At 38.5% G+C, this 26544-nt stretch overlaps 1 protein-coding gene and 1 pseudogene across 2 annotated transcripts in view; both read left to right on the top strand.

Moving 5' to 3' along the window:
• The first annotated feature begins 750 nt into the window (after positions 1-750).
• Positions 751-26544, top strand: part of RAB6A (RAB6A, member RAS oncogene family) — an 86061-nt gene continuing 60267 nt past the window's right edge. For both annotated transcript variants that reach the window (XM_040258803.1, XM_040258804.1), the window contains exon 1: positions 751-1523. In XM_040258803.1, coding sequence (XP_040114737.1) covers positions 1454-1523 — 70 coding nt within the window. In that variant the 5' untranslated portion in view covers positions 751-1453. The remainder of the gene's footprint in view (positions 1524-26544) is intronic.
• LOC120876752 lies at positions 24113-25278 on the top strand (annotated as a pseudogene).

The raw sequence follows: 26544 nt of genomic DNA, 5'->3' as shown, positions 1-26544 counted from the left end.
ACTTACCCACATCAGGGCCATGCTCTACCTCCAATTTGCTGTGTGACCTTCCTGCAAACCCATTTCCTACATGAGCCTCAGTTACACCAGCTGTGAAATGGAGGATTTGGTTTACCTGATATGTAAATCCTTTTCTATCACAGTAGAAGGTGGGGTCACCTAGAGCTGTCCATATCTGAGCAACAAAGATTGGTAACAGAAGACCATAACAGGTCAGGCAAAGAAAATGAATAGGCTTATCAACAGGAGTTGTGGAGGTTCAATAGGGGAAAAAGACAAAACCTGGGTTCCACTTTATGACTGTGGATTTTGTAAGTCATTTCCTTCCCATGAGCTTCTGTTTCTTCATCTGCAAAAAATATGAAAGCCCTGCTTCTGGTAGTTAAGAAACTCCTCGGAGCAACAGCGGAGAATGTACCAAGAAGGGTATCATGTGAGGAATTATAAGAAAGAAAATGGAGAAAGTGGGTGAAAGGCGGATGTGAGGAATGAGAAGCAAGGTTGAGGGCTCAGGAAAGAGGAACCATCCACACACCTAAGGCCTTCTGACTTCACCTGCACTTGTCTGGGTCAATTCCCTTTCCTTTCCGGCCCCGCCTCCGCCCCAATTCGCTCCCCTCCCCTCCCCTCAGGCTGCGCCTGGCCACACTTCGCATGGCCGCCATGCTCAGCCGCTTTCCACCACGCGAGGGTAGCGCGCGCGCTCTGGCGCCGCCACCTCACTCCCATCTGCCTGCCCTTGACCTCTTTCGATTGGTTCATCCAGTAACTGACGTAAGTGCTCCCTATTCCACCTCCAACAGTCCTCCAGCCTCCGCCCCACCACCTCCCTGCATCTCCCCAAGCCGGTGGAAACCTAACCACCCCTGATCTCCGCTGAGCGGGCGGAGCCGGGAAAGCAAGCAGAACCAGGAAGGCGCAGTCTGTGGCGCGCACGCGCACGCACGCACGCACGCCGGGGCTGGCGGGGCGGCAGGCTCGCGCCCGGGCTCGCCCCGCGCCGCGCCACAGGCTCGCGCACTCAGCAGGTTGGGCTGCGGCGGCGGCAGCTGTGGAGCTGAAGCGCTGCGTGTGAGAGGTCCCAAACGCTTCTGCGGCTCCCACTCCGCCACCCTCACCTCAGTTTCGGTGCCGGGTGCTGAGAGGGGAAAGGCTCTAGCCTTGGGATTCCCCCCACCCCTAGCACACCCCTGGCTGCTTCCGACACCGCCTTCATTCCCTTGCTAGCTGCGGGCCTCGCCAGGTGCTAGGCGACTCCGAGGGGAGGCGACGGCGACGGCTGCCTGTCTGTGTAGAGGAGCCCTGCTCTCCAGCCTTGCTCCGCCGCCGGGCCCTGCAGGGGCCGAAAGAGCTCGGCGCCGGCCCCTCCTCTAGCCTCTTCGTCAACCGGTTGGAGCGGCGTCGGTCCGGGAGGTCTCTGGGCTGAGGCGGCGGCAGCTTCTCCGGCTCCATCATGTCCGCGGGCGGAGACTTCGGGAATCCGCTGAGGAAATTCAAGCTGGTGTTCCTGGGGGAGCAGAGCGGTGAGTGCGCGGCTCCCCCACTCCTGGCAGCTGGCCGTGGCTTCCCCGCACCGCCCCCCAATGCGGCCCTCCAGTACGTGGAGGCTCCACGCAGCCCCTGCCCGTATTCGGTTCGCCGACCCCTCTTCGCCACCCGTTCCTCTTCCCATGATCCGTCGCTCGGATTTTGACCCTTCAGTCCCCGACTCCACCGGCTCCGTTCCCCGCAGCCCGGCCCTCTCCTGTCGATCTGCCCTCCCCACTCCTCACCCCGCCCAGCCCCAGCCTGCTGTCCATCCCTTTCTTCCTCCGGTCTCCGTCGTCTCGCCAACCCCAGCTCCCTCCCTTGAGCCCCACCCTTGTTCCTTGCTCTTATCCCAGTTGGTCTGCTCTGTGAGGCCCACCCGGGAAGCCCCACGGTGGGTAACCGGCCCTCTTCAGCCTTGCGCTAGGAGGGTGGGATCTGGGCGTTGTTTTCCCCAGAGGTTTAGCCGCGAGAAGTGCGGGTCTTAGAAGGTGGGAAGTAGGTGGGTGGGTGGGGGTCCTAGGAAATTATTGGATTGTTTTCACCTGGGTGGGGAATTGGCCGGGGTTTTGGAGGATATATATCTGAATCGGAGGGGACTTGAGGATGGAGTGGTTGGTGAGTGAGGGAGTGGCGGCGGCAGTGGCGATTTTTGCCCCTTGGGTTAGGCTGTGGCTCGTTGGAAAACCTCGTTTTCTTCTCTTGACTTTCATCCCTGACGATCTTTTCGGCAGTGTTCATGCCTTTCCAATCTCTGCCAGATGCTATGTCATGATCGTTTTACTTGGAATTTTTCACATCTCACCTCTCCTTTTTCTGCTTCAACGCGAAGCAGTATCTGATTCTCCTCACGGTGGTGCAGACAGGAATTACTGGGGAGGTGTTAATTATTCCATTTCATTAGTATTTTTCAAATATATATCAATATTTAGGATAACTTTGAGAGACCGGTTTAGAATAATGAACATCTTTGTTTTGTAGGATTTCATTTGGGCTTTGGGAGTAGAGAAGAGTAGAGAAGGAATCGATTCATCCCACTTGTTATCTAAATTAGATTCGAATATGTAATATCATTTTGACTAAATGATTTTTGTATAGTTAATATTAGTTAGTATCTGATGAGTGAAATTGTGTCATTTACCTGGTCAAACTTGTGCCGTCATTGTACTGCAAAGTAATACAAATTAGGTATAAGGTTCTAATTTTGTGATGACCGTTTCTAAAATTACTTCTTATGGTAATTCTAATTTTATGCTATATTATGCAAACTTCATACTCTGTAGTTTAGCGATTATCATGCTCTGTTGTTTCTCTCACATTTTTCTTGTCTTTAAAATTGAGTCATTGAGAGATTAATTAGTTTCTCCCGAGTCATCAGACAATTGAGTTACCTGCTAGATATTTTAGGTTAGGCTATAGAAAACATTTATTTCTTTTGATGGGAAAGAAAATAACTGATAGATAGCAAATAAATTCGGAGCTCTTATTACTACTTTGAACTATTTATACTAATTGGAATGGCATTAAAGTAGGTTAACAATAGTTGCAAAATTGCTTCCAGTTGGTCTTGAGGAATCGTTTTTCTCCTTTCATAAATAATCTTTTCTCCCTGATCTCTTATCAAGTCTCCTCGTTGCGTATTTTTCCTTTGTATATTTCCAAGTAAATATAAACTTGTTCCTTTAAGTAACTTACTGAAACCTCTGAGATTGATCCCTGTCTATGTATTTTATGACAGTTTCAAGACAGTGCCATACATAAAATACACCTATTGGTCATTATTGATAAATAGGACACACATACACATACACACACAAAGTGCTTATGGTGCACTCTAGGGATTTGATTGCCTGCCTTACATTGTGATGCAGAGCTATTCAGTTTGCTTGAAAAATACATTAATCTCTGTCTTAGGAAGATTTTAGTATGAATAGAGACCATAATTTAAGAATCTGCAAGTTTCCTTTGAATTTCTTGAGTATTTATATTCTAATTCACATTGCAGAGTTTTATGGCTTTTCATTTAATTTCTTAAATCTTAACTAACTCCCCTTCCTTCCACCGTCTTAAATTTTTTGTAACTAGACTTGATTTTTTAGAGCAGTTTTAGATTTACAGAAAAATTAAGATCTTGCAGAGTTCCCATCTAGCCCCACCCGGATTCCTCTATTGTTAACATCTTATATCTCTATGGTGCATTTGTTACTGTTAATGAACCAATATTGATACATTATTAACTAAAATATATAGTTTATTCAGGTCTTCTTAATTTTTATCTCTTTGTCTTTAAACATTCAATTCAGGATGCCACATTACATTTGGTAGTCCTGTCTCCTTAGGCTCATCTTAGATTTTTTTTTTTAGCATTGTGTTTACATGCTTTTTAACTCTGTAGAACTGTGAGATTTATTATCTTTTGAGACCACTGTATTGCTCAGTAATACCGTCCATTGGCTTTGGAAAGATTGATCTCTGTTTTCACAGGCAATGTCTAGTTTTCATATGTATTAGCAAAAGTCTAGAGTCCATGTCATCTTGATTTAACTCATGAATTTTTTATTTTTAGGTTTTAGAATTCCACAATTCATCTTTCAAAGACTAATCTGTAGCAAAGCCTTGTCTCTTTAATAGCATTTACCATATTTCTAATTCTTACTTGTGTTTATTTTTGTCTGTTTCCCATAACAGAATGCAAGTCCCATGAAGATTAAAAATTATTTTTTTGTTCATTGTATCCCCAGTGCCTAGAAGAGTGCCAGGCTTATAGCAGGTACTCAGAATGAATGATGATTGAATCTAATAGTAACCAAAGCCAAAGTCATCTTTGTTATGGTGAAGTCTACATTTTTTCCTTATGCAGTTAATAGTAACAGTAACTCTTGGGAGGGGAAGGCTGCACTGCATGGTTTCTGGGCCCAACCCAGGATTGAACCCAGGCCAGCCAGGGAAAGTGCGGAGTCCTAACCACTGGACTGCCAGTGAATTCCCAACAATAACATTTTGTACTTAAATTATTTGATTGTATATGGGGATAGTCCATATGCTCAGGGGACATGGATTCCAGTAATTTACATACAGCCTTTATCATGGCACGTAAAAAAAAGTGACCATAATTTTATACGTTTTTTTTAGTTGAACAAAATTAGTTTTGTATTGTTAAAGTTATTTTAAATTATTTTCTTTTATTATAGTGCCTAAAATGTGTCAAATAATTATAAAGACAGATTCATGGAACAGATTTGAAGTTAGATAGACTGTTTTATTTAGCTTTTCAAAAAATTAAGGATCTGTGCTCTATAGTGAAGGTGAATTGTTTAGTATTACGAAGTCTCATACTGAATTAATGACATCAGTCTTGGTAATCTTACTGTAGTAAACTTTTATGGTTTCTTTGTATTTCAGTAGTATAGATAATTTAATAAAGAAATGTTGAAATACACATCTTAAATCTGTGTATTTAAGTTTTATTTGAGGAACCTCTTTTGTTAGTACTTTTGATCATTGTCTTGAAACGCAGAGGCACTTCTAAGAATGTCATGATAGTTTAGAGTAGAAAATAATACAAACAAATGTTATGAGTTACAAATTAGGAAGTGTAATCTCAAAAAGAGGCACATACCTGGCTTAGTACTACTTACTTTTTTACTTATTACCTTTTTTACATTAGGTCTTTTGAATTGTAGTATGCAATGTTGGAAAAAAAAATCTTAATATCAGAGACAAGAAATACTGAACTGTTTTGACTGGCTAGGTCAGTCAGTGCTCTTTGTTTCTTCTCAAAATCCTGTTACGCTTTCACAAATTGTTGAGGCTTCTAAAGAACTTTTTATATCCCTGTTTACTGCATCAAAAGTTAATTGAGAAAATTTTAAAATATTTATTTCATCTAAAAATAATAGTATTAAGTCTATTACGTGTTGACATAATCATTTTAATGAAAGAGAACTATTTTCCAAACAAAAATTTCGTGAAAGAGTGGCATTGTTTTGCATATTTGCAAATCTCTGTAATGTCTGATGTATTAAACGTCATCTGGTTATAACTGCTTCTGCATTCAGTCTCTTATAATATCACACACCACATAGGCTCTGAGAAACTCCACTATACACTCATGAGAGAATGAAAGTGATAAAAAGCCAAATAACATCTTGATATTCCGAAAATGGTTTTGACCCTCAGGAGAGTAGTGGGCCCAGCCGAAGGGTCCTAGAGATCCTGGGAGTTGGTGGACCATATTTTGAGAACTACTAGGATCTAGATAATATTAAACCAGTTGTATCTTATAGCTTCATATTGTATTTAGAACAGAAGGAATTTTTTCCATATCTTGTTCTGAAATGGTAAAGCTAATCAATTAGTAATTATGAGCACTGTGTCTGCGTTTCATATTTTAACTCTAATCACTGATGTTGGGCAAATTATTGACTTCTTTATCTATAAAATAAAAATAACAGGACCTATCATATACAGGTACTGTTGAGATTAAGTTAGTTACCAAAAGGTAAAGTATTTAGAAGAGTGCCTGGCACTGAAAACTGCTATGCGGTCAAGTAGTTTAATATGAGCCTACTCTTAAGAAATAAACATTTCATCATGGAAGAAATATATAATGGGATTCCCAGATGGCTCAGTGGTAAAGAATCCACCTGCCAGTGCAGGAGACACGGGAGATTCAGGTTTGATTCCCTAGGGCAGGAAGAACCCCTGGAGGAGGAAACAGCAACCAACTCTAGTAGTCTTGCTGGGAAAATCCCATGGATAGAGAAGCGTGGTGGGCTACAGTTCTTGGGGTCGCAGAGAGTCAGACATGACTGAGCACACACACATGCATGCACAGTATAGTGTGATGAGTGCAGTTACTTTGAAAGGTATAAGTAAAAGGCACAGAGAAGTGACAGAGGAGTATGGTGTTTCGGGAAAGGTACGTTGTAAATAGGACTAATAGTTTAAGCATCTTCGAGTTGAAATTCTTGAATTAGAGCTTCCAAAGTTGAAGGAGATACTTAAGAAGTCAATCCATTTCTGTTAGGACTTTAAACTGGACCATTTTTTTCCTTCCCTAACATTATTTTTAACTGTTAATACAGTCACATATTTCACAAATCAAAATCATGTAAAATTATATTCAAGAAAACCTTACTACTGCTTCTGTTCGTGTGACCTCATTCCTTATTTCCTCCTCCATTAGTAATTATATGTATATATGTTATGTATACTCTGAGATTTTTTTATGCAAGCACAGGCAAATACGAATATAATTTTTTATTCCTCCTTTCATAAGATGGCAGATTTTCTTCTGAACTTGAATGCATCAGGTTTTCTTTCAGTTTGATCTGTCTGGGACATCTCCCCGAGAATCTTATGATCTTTTCTAATTTATTTGCCTGACCTTCAGCATCTCCCAAAGTTTGCTCAAATTCATATCACTGACTTTGCTATCCAACCATATTATCCTCTGCCACCCCCTCCTCCAGCCCTCAGTCTTTCCCAGCATCAGGGTCTTTTCCAATGAGTCGGCTCTTTGCATCAATGAGGCCAAAGTACTGGAGCTTCAGCTTCAGAATCAGTCATTCCAGTAAATATTCAGGGTTGATTTTCTTTAAGATTGACTGATCTTCTGCTTTCCAAGGGACTCTCAAGCATCTTCTCCAGCACCATAATTTGAAAGCATCAGTTCTTTGGTGTTCAGCCTTCTTTATGGTCCAAATCTCACATCCATACATGACTACTGGGAAAACCATAGCTTTGACTATAGGGACCTTTGTTGGCAAATTGATGTCTCTGCTTTCTATACTAGTTACCCTCTATGAGTGATGTACAGCTGTCAAGCTTTATTTTTATTTTGAGGTTTTCCTTGTCTCTCGTGTGCATGGATTCCTTGTTTCTCAGATTACATTTTTCTTCTTTATTGTTCACTCCCTCATTATGTAAACCTATCTACCAGTAAGTAGCTTCCTAATAAAAGGAACGTGTTCAGTTGAGACGCTCAGTTGTGTCTGACTCTTTGCGACTCCATTGACTGCAGCACACCAGGCCTCCCTGTCCATCACCAACTGCTTGAGCTTACTCAAACTCATGTCCATTGAGTCAGTGATGCCATCCAACTATCTCATCCTCTGTCATCCCCTTCTCCTCCCGCCTTCAATCTTTCCCAGCATCAGGGCCTTTTCCAGTGAGTCAGTTCTTCCCATCAGGTGGCCATAGTATTGGAGTTTCAGCTTCAACATCAATCCTTCCAATGAATATTCAGGACTGTTTTCCTTCAGGATAGACTGGTTGGATCTCCTTGCAGTCCAAGGGACTCTCAAAGAGTTTTCTCCAACACCACAGTTCAAAAGCATCAATTCTTCAGTGCCCAGCTTTCTCTGTAGTCCAACTCTCAAATCCATATGTGACTACTGAAAAAACCATAGATTTGAGTAGATGGACCTTTGTTGGCAAAGTAATGTCTCTGCTTTTTAATATACTATCTTAGTTGGTCATAACTTTTCTTCCAAGGAGCAAGCATCTTTTAATTTCATGGCTGCAGTCACCATCTGCAGTGATTTTGGAGCCCAGAAAAATAAAGTCTGTCACTGTTTCCACTGTTTCCCCATTTATTTCCCATGAACTGATGGGACCAGAGTCAGACTTTGTTTTTTTGGGCTCCAAAATCACTGCAGATGGTGACTGCGGCCATGAAATTAAAAGACGCTTGCTCCTTGGAAGGAAAGTTATGACCAACTAAGATAGTGTATTCAAAAGCAGAGACATTACTTTGCCAGCAAAGGTCCGTCTAGTCAAGGCTATGGTTTTTCCAGTGGTCATGTGTGGGTGTGAGAGTTGGACTGGGAAGAAAGCTGAGTGCTGAAGAATTGATGCTTTTGAACTGTGGTGTTAGAGAAGACTCTTGAGAATCCCTTGGATTGCAAGGAGATCCAACCAGTCCATTCTAAAGGAGATTGGTCCTGGGTGTTCTTTGGAAGGACGGATGCTGAAGCTGAAACTCCAGTACTTCGGCCACCTCATGCAAAGAGTTGACTCGTTGGAAAAGACTCTGATGCTGGGAGGGATTGGGGGCAGGAGGAGAAGGGGACGACAGAGGATGAGACGGCTGGATGGCATCACCGACTCGATGGACATGAGTTTGAGTGAACTCCAGGAGTTGGTGATGGACAGGGAGGCCTGGCGTGCTGCAATTCATGGGGCCGCAAAGAGTTGGACACAACTGAACGACTGAATTGAACTGGTGGGACCAGATGCCATGATCTTCATTTTCTGAATATTGAGTTTTAAGCCAACTTTTTCACTCTCCTCCTTCACTTTCATCAAGAAGCTCTTTAGTTCTTTGCTTTCTGCCATAAGGGTGGTGTCATCTGCATATCTGAGGTTATTGATATTTCTCCCAGCAATCTTGATTCCAGCTTGTGCTTCATCCACCCCAGCATTTCTCAAGATGTACTCTGCATATAAGTTAAATAAGCAGGGAGACAATATACAACTTTGACATACTCCTTTCCCAATTTGGCACCAGTCTGTTGTTCCATGTCCAGTTCTAATTGTTTCTTCTTGACCTGCATACAGATTCTTAGGCGTTCTCGCAGAAGATGAGCATGTGTCCTACTCCACCATCTTGGAGAAAATCCCAAAAAGGAACATGGGAGAAAGTTTTTTTAGACCTTGTATATCTGAAAATGTGTTTGTATAGCCCTTCCACTGAAGTTTGGTGGTGTTAGAATTTTAGGTTGGATGTGTTCTTTCTTCAGAAATTTGAAGACATTAATGTATTTTCTTGTAGTGTCTAGTGTTGCCGTTATAACTCTTCGTCTTTTGATCTTTCATGATAATGTGTTTGTTTTCATTTTATATGCTGAGTAATAGGTAGAAATCCTTTCAAATTGGAAATATAAGTTTAGTTTCAGGAAAATTTCTTGACTTAACTAATGTGATATTCTGTTCTCCATTTTCACTCTGGAATTCTTATTAGACCTTGTGGATTGATCCTCTAACTGTATCTTATCTTGTCCCTTTTTCATTTGTTTCTGTTTTAATTATCAAAAGATTTTCTCAACTTCTATTACATTTTATTTGTGCTATCATTTTAATTTCAAAGAGCTCTTTGTTTTCTGATTGTTTCTGTCTGTAGAATCTTTTTTGAGTCTAGCATCTTCTCTTGTCACTAACATTTTTTAATTGAAGTATAATTGATTTTCAACGTTTGTTAATTTCTTCTATATCTTGTCATTTTGAGAACATTAAAGGGATATGACTTTCTCATTACTCAGTTTTTTGTAAATTGCTTTTCACTTTTTATTCTAGTTTTTTAATTTCTTGTTTGATGTGGTCCTCAGAGAACTAGTAATTCTTAACTGTGCCTTTTTTAAGAGTTGAACACAAAAATTTGCTTTTAAGCTCTTATGTGGGTTTATTGGTCGTCTCTGTAGGACAATTTGCCTGATTTCTTTTGGGGGAAGGTCTCTGATGTTAGCTGTTTTAAGTCTTTTTGCCAGTCACATTTATTAAAGAAGAGTTGTCCAGTGTTTTGCTGGAGAGGATAAGCTTGGTTGCCAGCTTTCTTGGAGCTGAATGGAGATGTGTACTTTAAATTAGAAGGTGAGTTAAGTTGTTTATAATAGGGAAATAAAGAATGTGATTTAGACAGATTTTAGGCCACCTCTGGACTAAAGATATTTTGACCTATAGTTCCTTTTCACAAAAAGACTGAATTCGTTTAGTTTTAGATAAAGCATTCCTTTTGTACTTCCAAAATTCTTAACACTTTCCTCTCCAGAATATTGTACATTTGTTTTCAGAGTTTTTACTGTAATATTCTGTCTTTTATGTAAATACAATCTAAATGGTTACTTCAGTCTCAATCTGATAGTTCTTAAGGCTGCACAGAATCCATCTTACATCTTTTAAATTTCTGTCCTTGGTGTCTAGCATAATGTCCTTCATATAGGCAACCATAAAATATTGAATCTGTCCAGTCATTAGGAAACTGAGTAAATAGGACTTTCTTTCTTTAAGAAGATGACATAAGTACCAGCATATTGACATTAAGTAAATAGAACAAAACTGGATGGCTATTGCAGTTATTAATTTGCAAACCTCTTATGTTTGTTTATCAAGTTGTTTAATATGGAATGTTTATTTCCTTTGGTTCATGAAATTTTTATAGTTAATGTGATGTGGGGGAAAAGTTGAAGGGCAAGAGTAAGGGATACTGAACTATGTGATCTTTGCTCTACCACCTTGTATATTATGTGCTCTTAGAGTTTATTTTAATCTCTATGTAAAATGAGAAGAATCTACCCATATAATTTGGCCTGCATAAATGATCCTCTGTAGGCGCCATGCAGGGATTTACTGTCAGCACCCTCTCGTATTCCTACCGATTTAATCTTCACAAAGCCTCCAGAAATTGAAAATAGTTCCTCTCCACAGAAAGACTTGAGTATGTTTAGTTTTAAATAGAGGATTCTTTTTGTACTTCCAAAATTCTTAAAACTTTCCTCTCCAAAATATTGTGCATTTGTTTTCAATATATTTACTGTAGTATTTAGTCTTTTATGTAAAAACAATCTAAGTAGTTATTTCAGTCTCAGTCTGATTGATATTCTTTCTTATATGTTTGTTTATTTGACTGTCTGGTCTTACTTGCATCACGCAGGATCTTTTGTTGTGGCGCATGGACTCTCTAGTTGTGACATGCAGGCTCAGTCGTTGCAGCATGTGGGCTCTCTAGTTGCAAGGCATGGCCTCCAAGTGCTGAGGCTTAGTTGCTCTGCAGCATGTGGGATCTTAGTTCCCCCATGAGAGGTTGAACTTGCCTCCTCTGCACTGCAAGGCAGATTCTTAACCACTATTTGTTCTCATTTTACCATGAGAAAATTGAGGCACAGATAGGTTCAAATAACTTTTCTCAGTAGTGTTGAGTTGGCCAAAAAGTTTGTTTGATTTTTTTAAGTTAAAAATAAAAGACACATTTTTCATTTTCACCAAGAACTTTATTGAACAGCCTATTCACTGTTTTGTTCCACTACTTTCTACCATTTTTAAGGCAACTTCATAATTCCATCTTCTCAAAAAACTTTTTATCTTTTTGAACAAAGAACTGTTCCAGGTGCCTTTTACAGTCTTCCAGGGAGTTGAGAGTTTTTCCATTAAGAGAACTTTATAAAGACTGAAGTAAATGGACATCTGAAGATACAGTGTCTGGTGAATATGGCAGATGAATCAGAACTTCCCAGCCAAGCTGTAGCATGTATCATCAGAGAAACATGCAGTCTTGCATTATCCTGATGGAAGAGTGTGTTTTCTGTTGACCAATTCTGGATGCTTTTCTTTAAGTACTGCTTTCACTTGGTCTAATTGGGAGCAGTTCTTCTTGGAATTAATCATTTGGTTTTCCAGAAGGAGTTCGTAATAGAGGACTCCCTTCTAATACCACTGTGTATACAACATCATCATCTTTGAATGAAGACCAGCCTTTGGTGTGGTTGGTGGTGGTTCATTTTGCTTGTTCCATGATCTCTTCCATTCCACATGATGGCACAGTATCTAGTTTTCATTGCCTGTCACAGTTTGTTTTAAAAACAGAACGTTTTAATAGGGATTTGCATGCAAAAATACGTGAACTTATATGGAACCCAAACATCAAAATGATTAACAAAACCAAGCTGATTTTCAGCCCATGGTTTTCAGCACTTGATTTAGATATTTTGAGTATATCAGCTATATTCCACATGGTATAACATTGATTGTTCTCATTTAATGTCTTTGCTTTGATTGCTATCAACTTCAACTGGTCTCCCCAACTGTGGAGGATCATCTATTGAGAAATCTCCAGCATGAAGCTTTGCAGACCACTTTTGACATGTTCCATCAGTCACGGCACCTTCTTCATACACTGCGCAAGTCTTTTTTGCATTTTAGATGGTTTTTACCTTTATTGAAATAATAAAGCTTAATATGCCGAAAATGGTCCTTTTTTTTCTGTCTTCAAAATGACTACACAAAAATTCATGAATTTTTATAATTTTTTTAAAAAATGCACACTGATATGACAGCTGTCACAGTACAATCTAATTTTGTTTTGAATGAAGTTAAAGATATGTGAGTGCTACTAGAGCCATCTTACTGGGGAAAAAAAGAATGAACCTTTTATTTGGCTAACCCCAACATATACAGTTTACTAACTGGCCACACTTGGGTTTTGGCTCAACAGTCTGGTTCTGGAGCTCTAGTACTGAAACACAAATCTGTACTATCGTTCCTTGATAAATTTTGTATAGGTGAAATATGCAGAAAGTACAGGATACTTTGGTGTTCCTGAAACAATAAGAGTGAAAAAACTGTAATCATCTGTGGAAAGCTGAACTATATGAAGTAAATCTGTTAAGTAAATTTTAAGTGTTTCTCAGGTATTTTGCTGTACTAGAATTTTGTAATTTATATGACAGTTTTTAATACCTGTCACTTAAACTGTTAAGTAGATAGTAAGATAAACAAATTAGTTTTAAAATTCAGTGGCTTTGATAAAATTTGCTTTGTTAATGATCGTTACTGGCTAATACTGAATTATTAGAATCACTTCAAAATGTTCCTTATACACAAGGAAAATTATAGGTTTATTTAATCATGGAATTAAAATGTGATATTCAAATGAGAATTGTTTAGTCACCTCAAGAAGCAAAAGTACAACTGAAAAAAGTTTTGAATTTGTAATATCTTACAGAAAAGATAATAGCTTATTAATTTTCAGTTTAAGATCTGAACAATAGGAGAAAGGCTTAAGCTAAAACATGTGAATTTAAGTCATATATATGGAAGAATTTCCTGACTGAAAAGGTTGTAAAAGCATTAAGAGTGGGTTATGAAATCACCTGAAGATACTTCCTTTTTCAGAGAAATGATTTCTTGGGAGAGCTAGGCGTGCTCAGACAGAACCAGAAGTATAACTACAATGCTTAACATTCTATTTTGTGTTCTGCGGAACCATATTTGTTGATAATTAAATGTTCTTATTTGTTCTCAATAGTTTTAGTTGGTCTTACCTCAATATAAGCTTCATTTTATCAGACCTGGTGATGGACTGAATAAGTTTATTTATATAATATAGAATAAATTACATGACATGGATTGGTAGTGGGATAGAAAAAAGGTATTAGAGTATAATGCTGTATGAAGCTTTGTATATATGGTTGCACAGGAGTGTTAGGTACAAATGCTAAAAATACTGTTGAACAAAAAATGAATAGCCACAGTGTTCAGTATGAGATTGGTTAGTGTTTGAAATGATCATTTAAATTGCTTTTATATGGGAGGACATAATGACTGTTGTTGTGTAGTCACTAAGTTGTGTTAGACTCTGTTTCAATCCCATGGACTGTAGCCCTCCAGGCTCCTCTGTCCATGGGATTTCCCAGGCAAGACTACTGGAGCAGTTGCCATTTCCTTCTCCAGAGGATCTTCCTGACCCAGGGATCAAACCCACATCTCCTGCATTGCAGGCGGTTTCTTTACTGCTGAGCCACCAGGGAAGGCATGTAATAAATGTACTAGTAGGGATTTTGAAAACTGTTTTGGAGAAATAAGCTTAGCCGAAGAGCTCTGAATGAATACAGAAGAAATGCTGTTTTAAAAGTAGATATGTTTAGGCGGGGGGGGGGGGGGGAGGGGAGAGTAGATATGTTTAATATTTATGTGAAAAGGAGCTATTCTAATTTCTGGAAATCTTGTGATCATAAGTGGTTAGGAATATTTCAAAGAGGACTAAAATATGTCTTTTTATGTAAAGGAACCACCTAAGTGGATTATACTCTTTCTCTGAAATTTTGGGGTACTGTCCATATGAGGAAGATACAACAATTTCAGTGCTTGACCAGATGAGACATTGAGATCCTGATCTACTATTTGGAGATTCTGTCTTTAAAACAAAACAAAAACTAGTTGAAAATGTTAGTTTTAATGTAGATAGATGTATCAGTCTATAAAAATCTGAATTTTGTGTCCCATTTTAAGTAGTTTTTCCATAGTGTGAGTAATGAAGATAGCTTCCCATATAATACTTTAGAAATTTAGCTTTGTTTTTTGCATTTTGTATTAAAGAATTTATCCTCCACACCTAAATAATATATACCTATATTGTAAGGTATGTTTATTGCCAGTTTTAAACCCCATGAGAGCAAAGCCTTTAGTTTTCTTATTTCTTGTAACTTAAAAAAAAAATTAGTATGCTGGAAATGTGTTTTAATAGAGTTGAAAGGAGGGTATTTTTGAGCTTTGCTTTTTTCTTTGGGATTTTAGTTTTGATTACTTTATGGTATTATCAGAAGTATTTTTCCAAATCAAAAATTATCTGCTTAAATTCTGCCATGAACAGAAAAGTTAAGGTGCACACATCAGAGAGACTATACTCACAGTTTAAAGAAAAACTTTAAGGCAGTGACAGAGACACTGTGATAACTGTTGCTTCATCCTCCTTCAAAACATGTGTCCTTTATTCTCCATAAAGAAAAACAAAACATGTAATTTTTTCTTCTGAATAGGCCAACTTATGCTTGCTTGCGTTTTTCACTCTTAAAACTTTTTCATAGAAAATGTTAGTTTTAATGTAGATAGATGTATCAGTCTATAAAAATCTGAATTTTGTGTCACATTTTAAGTAGTTTTTCCATAGTGTGAGTAATGAAGATAGCTTCCCGTATAATACTTAAGAAATTTTGCTTTGTTTTTTGTGTTTTTTTTTGCCTTTCACATTTAGGTTTATAATCCACCTGAAATTGATATCTATGTGTACTATCACATAGATGTCAGGTTTAATTTTTTTCAATATGGATGTGTAATTATCCCAACATCATATATTTTAAAACATTTCTTTTCCTCAGTGCTCTGCCATGTCAATTTTTTAATGAATGTCTGTCTGTAAATTCATTTTACAGACAGTCTGTTTCTGGAATTTCTGTTCTGATAATTGCTTTGTCTACTATTGGAACAATATAAAACCTACCCAGTATAACTTAATATAAAAATTATTGATTTACCAGAGAGCAAATCCTCCCACCTTATTCTTTTTATTTAAGAATGGCTTGGCAATTCTGGACTTCTGCAACCATGGGGAAATTTTTTAAAATGGAGCTTCAATTTTTTAGTAAGATTTAAGATTTTCTTTTCTCTTTCTTATTTTTTCTTATTTTTCTAGGACTGTGTACATTTCATCTAATGTTTCAAACTTATTAGCACAAATTATTCATGTTCTAATGTCTGCAGAATCTGTCTGTAGTCATGCTTCATTAGTTTCTAATACTCGTTATCTGTACCTTTCATTCCTTGGTAAGATTTACTAAAGGTTTATAAGTTTAATTCTGGAGAAGGAAATGGCAACTCACTCCAGAATTCTTGCCTGGGAAATCCCATGGACAGAGGAGCCCAGCGGGCTACAGTTCATGGAGTCACAGAGTTGGATGCAACTGAGCACATATAAATTTAATGTGTTTTTTTTTCCCCCCCAGAAAACTATTTACCAGCTTTGTTGATTCTCAGTCATGTGTTTTCTGTCTTATTTCTGCTTTTTATTTCCTTTCTTATGGTTTCTTTTGTTTATTTCCTGATGTTTTTCATCTTCTTAAGAGAGAAATATATAGCTCTGGGTTTTTTTGTTGTCATTGTTTTCCTAATATATGCTGCATATAAGTGTGTGTGTATAATTGTATAAATTTCCCTTTAAGTACTATTGTAGTACTATTTTGGAGATTTGTTATGCAGCATTTTTGTTATTCAGTACAAAATGCTTTCTAATTTCTGATTTCTCATTTGACTCATGGGTTATTTAGAAGTTATTACTTTCAAACACTTGGGGAGTTATTTTTTATAATTTTCTTTATATTTTTGATATCTAATTGTACTGTGGTCAGAGAATATATTTTCAGTGTTTTTAATTTTCTTGAGACTTTATTTATGGTCCATATGTTATATCAGTTTTAATAAGTATTCTCTGTGTGATTGAAGAGAATGTATATATATTAGGTGCAGAATTCAATATATGGTCACTGGATCAGTTTTGTTAATCAAGTGGTTCAAATATTCTGTGTCTTTTTTCAGTTTTTGTCTGTTCTATTATTGAGAGAGGTATGTTAAAATTTCTCATGATTGTGTCTCTGTATATTTATCCTTATAGTTTTTCCATTTTTAACTTGTGTTTTTGAGCCTTTGATATTATTGCACAAATTTGAAATTGTTGTTATGGTCTTGGTGACTTGAACCTTTTATCATCATCAGGTGTTCCACTATTTCTAGTGCTTTTTGCCCTTAAGTTTCCTTTGATGTTATCCACTTGCCAATGCAGGAAATGTGGGTTTGGTCCCTGTGTTGGGAATATCCCCTGAAGGAGGAAATTGCAGCCCACTCCAGTATTCTTGCTGGGACATCCCATGGACATAGGAGCCTAGTGGGCTACAGTCCATGGTGTTGGAAAAGTTGGACATGACTGAGTGAATGAGCACGTACTAATATACTTACTCTGATGTTGGTATAGGTTTTATTGGAGGATAATTACTTTACAATATTGTGATGCTTTTTGTCATACATCAGCATGAATCAGCCACGGGTGTACCCATGTCCTCTCCCTCTTAAGGGCTTCCCAGCTGGCTCTAGTGGTGAAGAACCTGCCTGCCAGTACATGAGATGCAAAAGATGTGGGTTCAATCCCTGCATTGGGAAGATTTCTGGAGAAGAGCATGACAACCCACTCCACTATTCTTGACTAGAGAATTCCATGGAAGGGGAGCCTGGTGATCTATGTCCATAGAGTTGGAAAGAGTTGAACACAATTGAAGTGACTTAGCACACACACTCCCTCTTAAATCTCTCTCCCACCTCCCTCCCCATTCCACCCCTCTAGGTTGTGGCAGAACACTGGCTTTGGGTTCCCTGCATCATACAGCAAATTCCCACTGGCTATTTACATATGGTAATGTATGTGTCACAAGCTGTAACCAAAGATTGCCTGGAGAAATATTAGCAACTTCAGATAGGCAGATGATACCACCCTTATGGCAGAAAGTGAAGAGGAACTAAAGAGCCTCTTGATGGTGAAAGAGGAGAGTGAAAAAGCTGGCTTAAAACTCAGCGTTCAGAAACTAAGATCATGGCATCTGGTCCCATCACTTCATGGCAAATAGAAGGAGAAAAGGAAACTGAGGCAGATTTTATTTTCTTGGGCTCCAAAATCACTACGGACAGTGTCTGCAGCCATGAAATGAAAAGGCGCTTGCTCCTTGGAAGGAAAGCTATGACAAAGCTAGACAGCCTATTCAAAAGCAGAGACACCACCTTGCTGACAGAGGTCCGTGAACTGAACCATGGTGCTGGAGAAGACTCTTGAGTCCCTTGGACAGCAAGGAGCTCAAACCAGTCAGTCCTAAAGGAAATCAACCCTGATTCATGGAAGGACTGATGCTGAAACTAAAGCTCCAATACTTTGGCCACCTGATGCGAAGAGTCAACTCATTGGCAAAGACCCTGATGCTGGGAAAAATTGAGAGTAGGAGGAGAAGGGGGCAGCAGAGGATGAGATGGTTCGATAGCGTCACTGACTCAATGGACAGGAGTTTGAGCCAACTCCAGGAGATAGTGAAGGACAGGGAAGCCTGACACGCTACAGTCCATGGGGTCACAAAGAGTCGGACTGGGACATTACCTAGCAACTGAACAACAACAATGTATGTGTTTCAATACTACTCAAGTCATCCCGCCCTGTGCCTCCCCCATTCTTACCAAAAGTCTGTTCTTCATATCCTTTGTGTGCTAAGTCGCTTCAGTCATGGCCTACTCTTTGCTACCCTATGGACTATAGCCCACAAGGCACCTCTGTCCATGGGATTCTCCAGGCGGGAATACTGGAGTGGTTGGTTGCCGTTTCCTACTCCAGGGGATCTTCACCAACCAGGATCGAACCTGCCTCATATTTCCTGCATTGGCAGGCGGGTTCTTTACCAGCAGCATCACCTGGGAAGCTGCCCTGCAAGTGGGATCATCAGTTCCGCCTTTCTAGATTCCATGTATATATGTTAATATATGATGCTTGTTTCTTTCTCACTTACTCATTCTGTGTAATAGGCTCTAGGTTCATCCACTTTATTAAAACTGACTCAAATGCATTCCTTTTTATAGCTGACTAATAGTCCTTCGTATATGTACCACAACTTCTTTATCCATTCATCTGCCAGTGGACATTTAGGTTGCTTCTGTGTCCTAGCTATTGTAAATAGTGCTGCAGTGAACATTAGGGTACATGTGTCTTTTCAGTTATGGTTTTCTGAGGGTATATAGCCAGCAATGCGATTGCTGGGTCATATGGTAGTTTTTTTTCCTAGTTTTTTAAAGAGTCTCCATCCTGTTCTTTATAATGGCTGTATCAGTTTGCATTCCCACCAATAGTGCAGGAGGGTTCCCTTTTCTCCACACCCTGTCTAGCATTTACAGTTTGTAGACTTCTTGATGATGGCCATTCTGACTGGTGTGAGATGATGCCTCATTGTAGCTTTGATTTGCATTTTCCTAATATTGAGCATCTTTTCATGTGTCTATTAGCCATCCATACATGGATGCAGAGTCTTAACTGTGGGACTGTCAGGAGTGTCCCTCTATCTTTTTACATTCATCGTTTTTGAATTCTTGTGTTTAGATGTGTCTTAGTAGTCATCTAGTTAGGTTTTGTGTTTGTCCAGTCTGGTAATTGTTTTTAAAATTGGAACATTAGTACATTTACATTTTTAAAAAATATTTATTTATTTATTTTTGGCTGTGCTAGGTCTTCATTGCTGCACGGGCTTTTCTGTAGTTGATGCAAGTGGGGATTAACCTCTAGTTGCAGGGTGGGGGTTTCTCATTGCAGTCGTTTCTCTTGTTGCAGAGCACAGGCTACAAGGAGCTTGGGCTTCAGTATTTGTGGCACATGGGATCAGTAGTTGAGGTTCCTGACCTCTAGAGCACAGACCCAATTGTTGTGGTGCATGGGCTTAGTTGCTCTGCAGCATGTGAGATCTTCCCTGGATCAGGGATCGAACCTGTGTCTCCTGCACTGGCAGGCAGATTCTTTATCATTGAGCCACTAGGGAAATCTAGTACATTTACATTTAATATAATTATATATTTGGATTAAAAATAAATCTACCATAGGTTTAATGTGCTTTTTTTGGTCCTGAGTATTTTTTCTCTTCTTGTGTTATTTGGATTTGTAGTCTTTAAAAAAAATTATTCCATATTCTTTATTAATTGGGATGTTATACCTTTTTTTTTTCTTGTTATTAAGTGATTACCCTAGAAGTTGTGGCACATGGCCATAACTTACAAGTCTACAGGTAAGTGATTCCTTTACCCTTCTGGACAATTCAAGGACCTTGGCACTCTAACTCTACTTAGCATTCTTCCTTCTGACTTGACTTACAATGTGTACTTTAAGTGTGTGTGTGTATAAAACCCCATGTTACCATTTCAGGCAACAATTAGATTTTTATTTTACAAGGAAACGTTTTTATTGAAGTGCAACATATAGAAAAGCATATAAATCATAAGTGTCAGCTTGAATGAGAAAATTTGCTAGTCATATTGACCTGAATATTCCCATCCTTATGAAAGCTATTTCTTACATTGATGAGTAAATTTGGCCTTCTGGTTCTAAAACCTGTTTATTGAGTTTTATGATGTGTGTCCCTGTGAGCTATATCTATTTTAACTTGCCAAAAATGCAGACTCTTGACAGCCTTAGTGAATGCTGCCTACTTCTTGGTGGTTTCTTTCATTATTTCATTTAGTGCAGGCAGGTACCAAAACTATGAGTATAGCTGTGATCAAGATAGACAAGGTCCCTATTCTGCAGCTTATCATTTATAAATTGGGAAAGATAAAATGGTAAACAATGCATAAATAAGGTAATTTGAGATGTTCCTTATATTGCCATTTTTTCTAGTTTTCTCCCATTATAAAAAGTGGATCTTGCTTTTCCTTACCTTGTGTGTGGGTGCATAGTCACTCAGTTGTGTCCCGACTGTTTGTGACCCCATGGACTGTAGCCTCCAGGCTCCTCTGTCCATGGGGATTTTCCAGGCAAGAATACTGGTGTGGGTTGCCATGCCCTCCTCCCAGGGGATCTTTGCAACTCAAGGATCGAACCCAGGTCTCCCGCATTGCAGGCAGATTCTTTACAGTCTGAGCCGCCAGGGAAGCCCTTCCTTACCTTCAGTGTAGTTGCTCAGTTGTGTCCGACTGTTTGCAACACCATGGCTCCTCCATCCACGGGATTTTCCAGGCAAAAATACTGGAATGGGTTGCTATTTCCTTCTCCAGGGGATCTTCCCAACCCAGGGATTGAACCCAGGTCTCCCGCATTGTAGGCAGATGCTTTACCGTCTGAACTACCTTAAATTTGTACAATTAGACTTTAAAAGTTCTTGAGTAAAGCTAATGTAAAACTTACACTAGAATTTTGAACTTTCCATTCAACTGTTCTTTGAGGATGCAGATTTTTTTCCAGCTCATCTTTTGAAAATAATTTTTTTATTGAAGTATAATTGATTTGTGTTAGTTACTGGTACACAGCAAAGTGAATCAGTTTTAGATATATATGTATATGTAAGTGTGTATATACTCTTTTTCATATTCTTTTCTGCTATAGTTTATTATAGTATATTGAATATAGTTCCCTGTGCTATAAATAGAACCTCTTTATTTTCTATATAGTAGTTTGTATCTGCTAATCTCAGACTCCTAATTTATCCCTCCCCTACCTTCTTTTCCCTTTGATAACCATGTTTGTTTTCTAAGTCTGTAAGTCTCTGTTTTGTAAATAGGTTCATTTGTATCATATTTTAGATTCTATGTATAGGTGATAGCATCTGGTATTTGTCTTCCTCTTTGTGACTTATTTCACTTAGAATGATAATCTCTAGGTCCTTCCATATTGCTACAAATGGCATTTTTTCATTCTTTTTGATGACTAAGTAGTATTTCATTGTATATATACACCACATCTTCTTTATCTGTTCCTCTGTTGATGAACATTTAGCTTGCTTCCATGTCTTGACTATTGTAAATAGTCTGATATGAACATTGGGATGCATGTATCTTTTAAAATTAATTCAGCTCATTTTATCCATAAGATACATTCATAGATGGATGTTGACTCTGTTGTAAGAATAAGTTAAAAGCCTTGCAGCCATCTAAAATACTTCTCGAAATACAACCTTAGGCTGAAAGTAATTTTTTTTTTTTCACTGCACCATGCAACTTGCACAGTCTCAGTTCCGTGACCAGGGATTGAACCTGGACCACAGCAGTGAAAGCCCAAAATCCTAGCCACTTGGCCACCAGGGAATTCAGCTGAGAGTAATGTTGAGAGGTAATTTAGTTTTTCTCTCCTCCAGGCAGAACTGTATCTGATATTGAATTCATAAGTTCATAATGTAACCAGAAAGAAAAGTTCCACAAAATTAGGTTACATGAGCAAAATCTCAGAGGCTCAAAGGAACATGTTAGGCAAGAAGAACTAATAGCCTTCCATCACTGTCAGATGTTTTTTATGTTTGGCAGGGGTAGGAGATGACAGTAGAAAGGCTAGTTTCCAGTTTGAGTGCCTGCTAAGGATCTTTAGCTTATGGATACTGGGGAGCATTAGAATGTTTATAAATTGATGAATGATACCTCTGGCAGTGGACCTCCTAGGTGGCGCAGTGGTAAAGAATCCACTTGCCAGTGCAGGAGACGTGGGTTTGATCCCTGGGTCAGGAAGATCCTCTGGAGGGGGAAAAGCAAACTTATTCCAGTATTCTTGCTTGGAAAATTCCATGGACAGAGGAGCCTGGTGGGCTCCAGTCCGTGGGGTCGCAGAGAGTTGGACATGATTGAGTGACTGAGCACAACGTAACAGCAAACTCTGGCAGCGCAGAGAATGGACACTTACTTTGCACAGTGCTTTCTTGTTGATTCTCTTGTACGTGTGCATATTTGTGTCTCAGTGCCTCGTAAACTTCCTATGTGTTCAAGGCCTTACTCTTACTTGGTTTTCAGTCTCATTCTCCAGCCTCCTTGTTTCCTAGCAGTTGGTGGTTTTGGAATGTAGTGAGAAATAGTAGCCGTCCAAGAATTAATATATTTGTTTAAGTTGTGTTCATCAGTGAGTCTTTACCTGTATGTGAATATCTTTTCTGTCTTCTTATGTAATTAACTATTTTTTGTTTTTACTTTGGATATCTCCATTTCATCAGCCTGGAAATACATATCATAGATATAATGCCTTTAACATAAATATTATTGTAAAGAAATAAAACATCTTTATTAAAAACAACTTTTGAGCCATATTGTGAAATTGCTTATTTTAGCAATTAATTTATATGACTAAATTCATTCTCCCTGTTTTTTAAATATGATTGTACAAGTGTAGTTGTAGTTTTCTTCTTTTAAAAACTTTGGGAGAAACAATATCTTTATGCAGTTTTGGTCCTTAGAGAAAGGTTACTAGCTTTATTGAACTTCAGTGTTGTTGATTAGGTTTGCTACATGGGTGTAGTGTTAGCTTGGTTTAATTGATTTTCTGTTTTGCTGTAAAATTGCATCACCTAGGTGAGACATCCTGGGTTTGATATTGCAGTGAGTTTTGCTTGCAGCTGAGCTTTTTTTGTGTGGTCCCTAGGTACCTTTTTCAGGTGTCTTTGTTACCATGATGGACTACAGATAGTGTTGTGGTTTGTTGTTTTTTTATGCTTAACTCTGTTACTAAAATCATAGCATCTGATTTAAACTTGTATTATCATAGCACATTAATCTTTTATAGTGGTTTATTTTTGTGGGGAAGAGTTAAAAAATTTAAATATTTGTCCCTTTCAGTGTTACCCGGCCAATATAACTGACAAGGTTCGAAGCAGTTGATAAATGTTCACTTATATAGATTGTAGAATAACTGAGACTTCTCTTTTTATGCAAACATTAGTCTTATATTCTTTGAATCTTAAGTATTCTTGAAGAACATATTATGTAAGGAATTACTTTATAGAAGTTAACTTACAGAAGTTCTCTCTTAAATTATTATCCCTTGGTTTTCTGGAGGCCCAATAATTAGTTCTCTAATCTTTAGTAATCAGCACCTTTTTTTAGTTATCTTTGGTGTTCCAATATTAAAATTATTATACATAGCAAAATTTACCATTTTAACTTATTTCTATTTATACAGTTCAGTTGTTGTTCAGTCGCTAAGTTTTATCTGACTGTTTGTGACCCCATGGACTGCAGCGCACCAAGCTATCCTTTACTGTTACTATCCCCCAGAGGTTGCTCAGATTCATGTCCATTGAGTTGGTGCTACTGTATAATGATCTCATCCTTTGCCATCCCCTTCTCTTTTTGCCTTCAGTCTTGCCCAGAAACAGGATCTTTTCCAGCGTGTCAGCTCTTCGGATCAGGTGGCCAAAGTATTGGAACTTTAACTTCTGCAACAGTCTTTCCAAGGAGTATTCAGGGCTGATTTTCTTTAGGATTGACTGGTTGGATCTCCTTGCAGTCCAAGGGACTCTCAAGAATCTTCTCCAACACCATAGTTCAAAAGCATCAATTCTTTGGTGCTCAGCCTTCTTTGTGGTCCAACTCTCACATCCAATATATTCACCTTGTTGTACAGTAATCACCATCATAGGTTTTTAATCACAGCTTTATTGAGATAAAATTGTATACCACACAGCCCTGCTTTCCTGTGGAATCTGAAGGAACTCTCTCAGATTTTCCCCCTCTAGAACTGATACCTAAGTTAGGTCATCATGGTGACTGGAGAGAGGTTGATGAGAGCTGTTAGTTTTTAAATTTGGTGGATCAAAAGTGCTGTAACTCCAGTCAGATTCAGCAAGATCATTCTGCAAGACCATCAGGTTCTAATCAAAGTCCAAGCATGTAATGTAAACCTAGTGAACACATTTACTTTGGTGCTTAAAGTAGAAAACCCACTTCTATCTTATACTCCTGGTTTAGTTTTAGTTGGGATAATAGACGCTCTTGGAGGACATGTATTTGCTTTCAAGAAAGCTGACAGTTTTCACTACCAGCACATTTCGGGGGGCTACACAAAGTATGGTCTGGCAGGCAGTCAAACTTGTTTACACACTGCCAGAAAAACTGGACTTTAAACAAGGAGCTCCTGTATTTTACTGCTTACTGAGCTCTGCTCCACAGTACCCATGTGAAAGCTGGAGGAAGTATTCAGGTTATGGGGCTGGTGGAGGAGTTGGGTAGGCAGTGTGCCACATTGCTAGAGCTTATGGCTTAAAGGTTTTGTGCATAGCTGGTTCTGAAGAAGGACAAAACACTGGTTAGCAGAATGGACCCCATGAAGTATTTAATCACAAAGAAGCTAATTAAGTTGATAAAATTGAGAAGTCTGTTGGTAAAAAGAAGTTGATGTGATTATTGAAATTTTAGCTAATGTAAATCTTAGCAATGATTTGAATCTTTGTCACATGGAGGACAAGTAATAGTTGTTGGCAGCAGAGGTCCTTTGAAATAAATCCATGGGACATCATGGTAAAGGAATCTAGAATAGGAGTTGCTCTGTATTCATCTACCAAGGAGGAATTTCAGCAGTTTGCAGCAGTCCTTCAAGCCAAAATGGAAATTGATTGGTTAAGATCAGTAATGGGTCCTCAGTATCCATTGGAGAAAGTGGCCTAGGCTCATGAAGATGATATTCATAGCAGTGGGACTAGTGGAAAAATAATTCTCTTAAAATGATTGATCCTTTCATAGATTTCCTGTGTAATTAGAGGTTTCTTACTTCAGTTTTGTGTACACTACATTTTCTTTAATTACCATTCATTTGACTCAGTGAGTTTTCTAATGTTAAAAAGATTTATCTTTGAGATGATAGGCATTGGAGTGCAGTTTATTTAATACTGGCAGTATTCTTTATGCTTTCTGTCTCTCATCAAAGTACCATCATAGTAGGAAATTCTTGATACTTGATCATTAATTCCATGATTTTGACTAAAACATCAAAATAGGACTGCTTGATTTCCAAGCCTACTTCTTCATATAAAGGTTCTTTAGCCTCTGCATGCATGCATGTTCAGTCACTCAGTTGTGTCTGACTCTTTGTGACCCCATGAACTGCAGCCCACCAGGTTCCTCTGTCCATGGAATTTTTTAGGCAGGAATACTGGAGTGAGTTGCTGTTCTCTCCTCCAGGGAATCTTCCCAACCCAGGGGATAGAATCCCTGTCTCCTGCATTGGCAGACAGATTCTTTGTCACTGAGCCACCTGGGAAGCCCTTAGTCTCTGATTAATTCTGAAGATTTTTTGGGCTAAACAAGACCCCCTTTCAAAACTAATCTCATCTAGATCTATAAGTCTTTCAGAAGGGCAAGATGAACAGTATCCAGATAAATTTGTTAATTTTGCAATATTTCCCAATACATTGTGACATTAACTAGTTTAATGGTTGATTACCAATGATCCATATATTCTATGAGGACAGCAGCCTTATCTCTGGTATAATATGGTACTAGGTACGTAGTTTCCAAACAGATAATTATTCATTGATTCAATTTCAAGGTAGAGTTAGAATTATCTTTTTATGTGATTGGGTTTAAATATTTTTACTTCATTAATGAATTTGGCACGTTAAGAATGATCTGCTTTTGTTTTCATAACATGGTAGCTGTAATAAATTCTAGAAGAAGTTTAAAAAAATTTTAAATCATATATCATACAGTTCACTCATTTAAAGTGTACAATTCCATAGTTTTTAGTATATTCGAGAGTTTTGCAACCATCACCAATATCACTAATGAACATAGATATAAAACTTCAACAAAATACTAGCAAACCAAATCCAGCAATACATTGAAAGGATCATACATCGTGATCAAGTGGGATTTCTCTCAGGGATGCAAGGACTTCAGTATCAGCAAATCAATCAGTGTAATATACCACATCAAACAAATTGAAGAAAAAACCATATGGTCGTCTCAGTAGTTACAAAAAAAGCTTTTGACAAA

Source organism: Oryx dammah, unplaced genomic scaffold (genome assembly GCF_014754425.2).
Source record: "Oryx dammah isolate SB20612 unplaced genomic scaffold, SCBI_Odam_1.1 HiC_scaffold_17, whole genome shotgun sequence".
Classification (NCBI taxonomy): domain Eukaryota; kingdom Metazoa; phylum Chordata; class Mammalia; order Artiodactyla; family Bovidae; genus Oryx; species Oryx dammah.
Note: the sequence above shows the minus strand (reverse complement) of the source record. Positions and strands in the feature narration are given on the sequence as shown.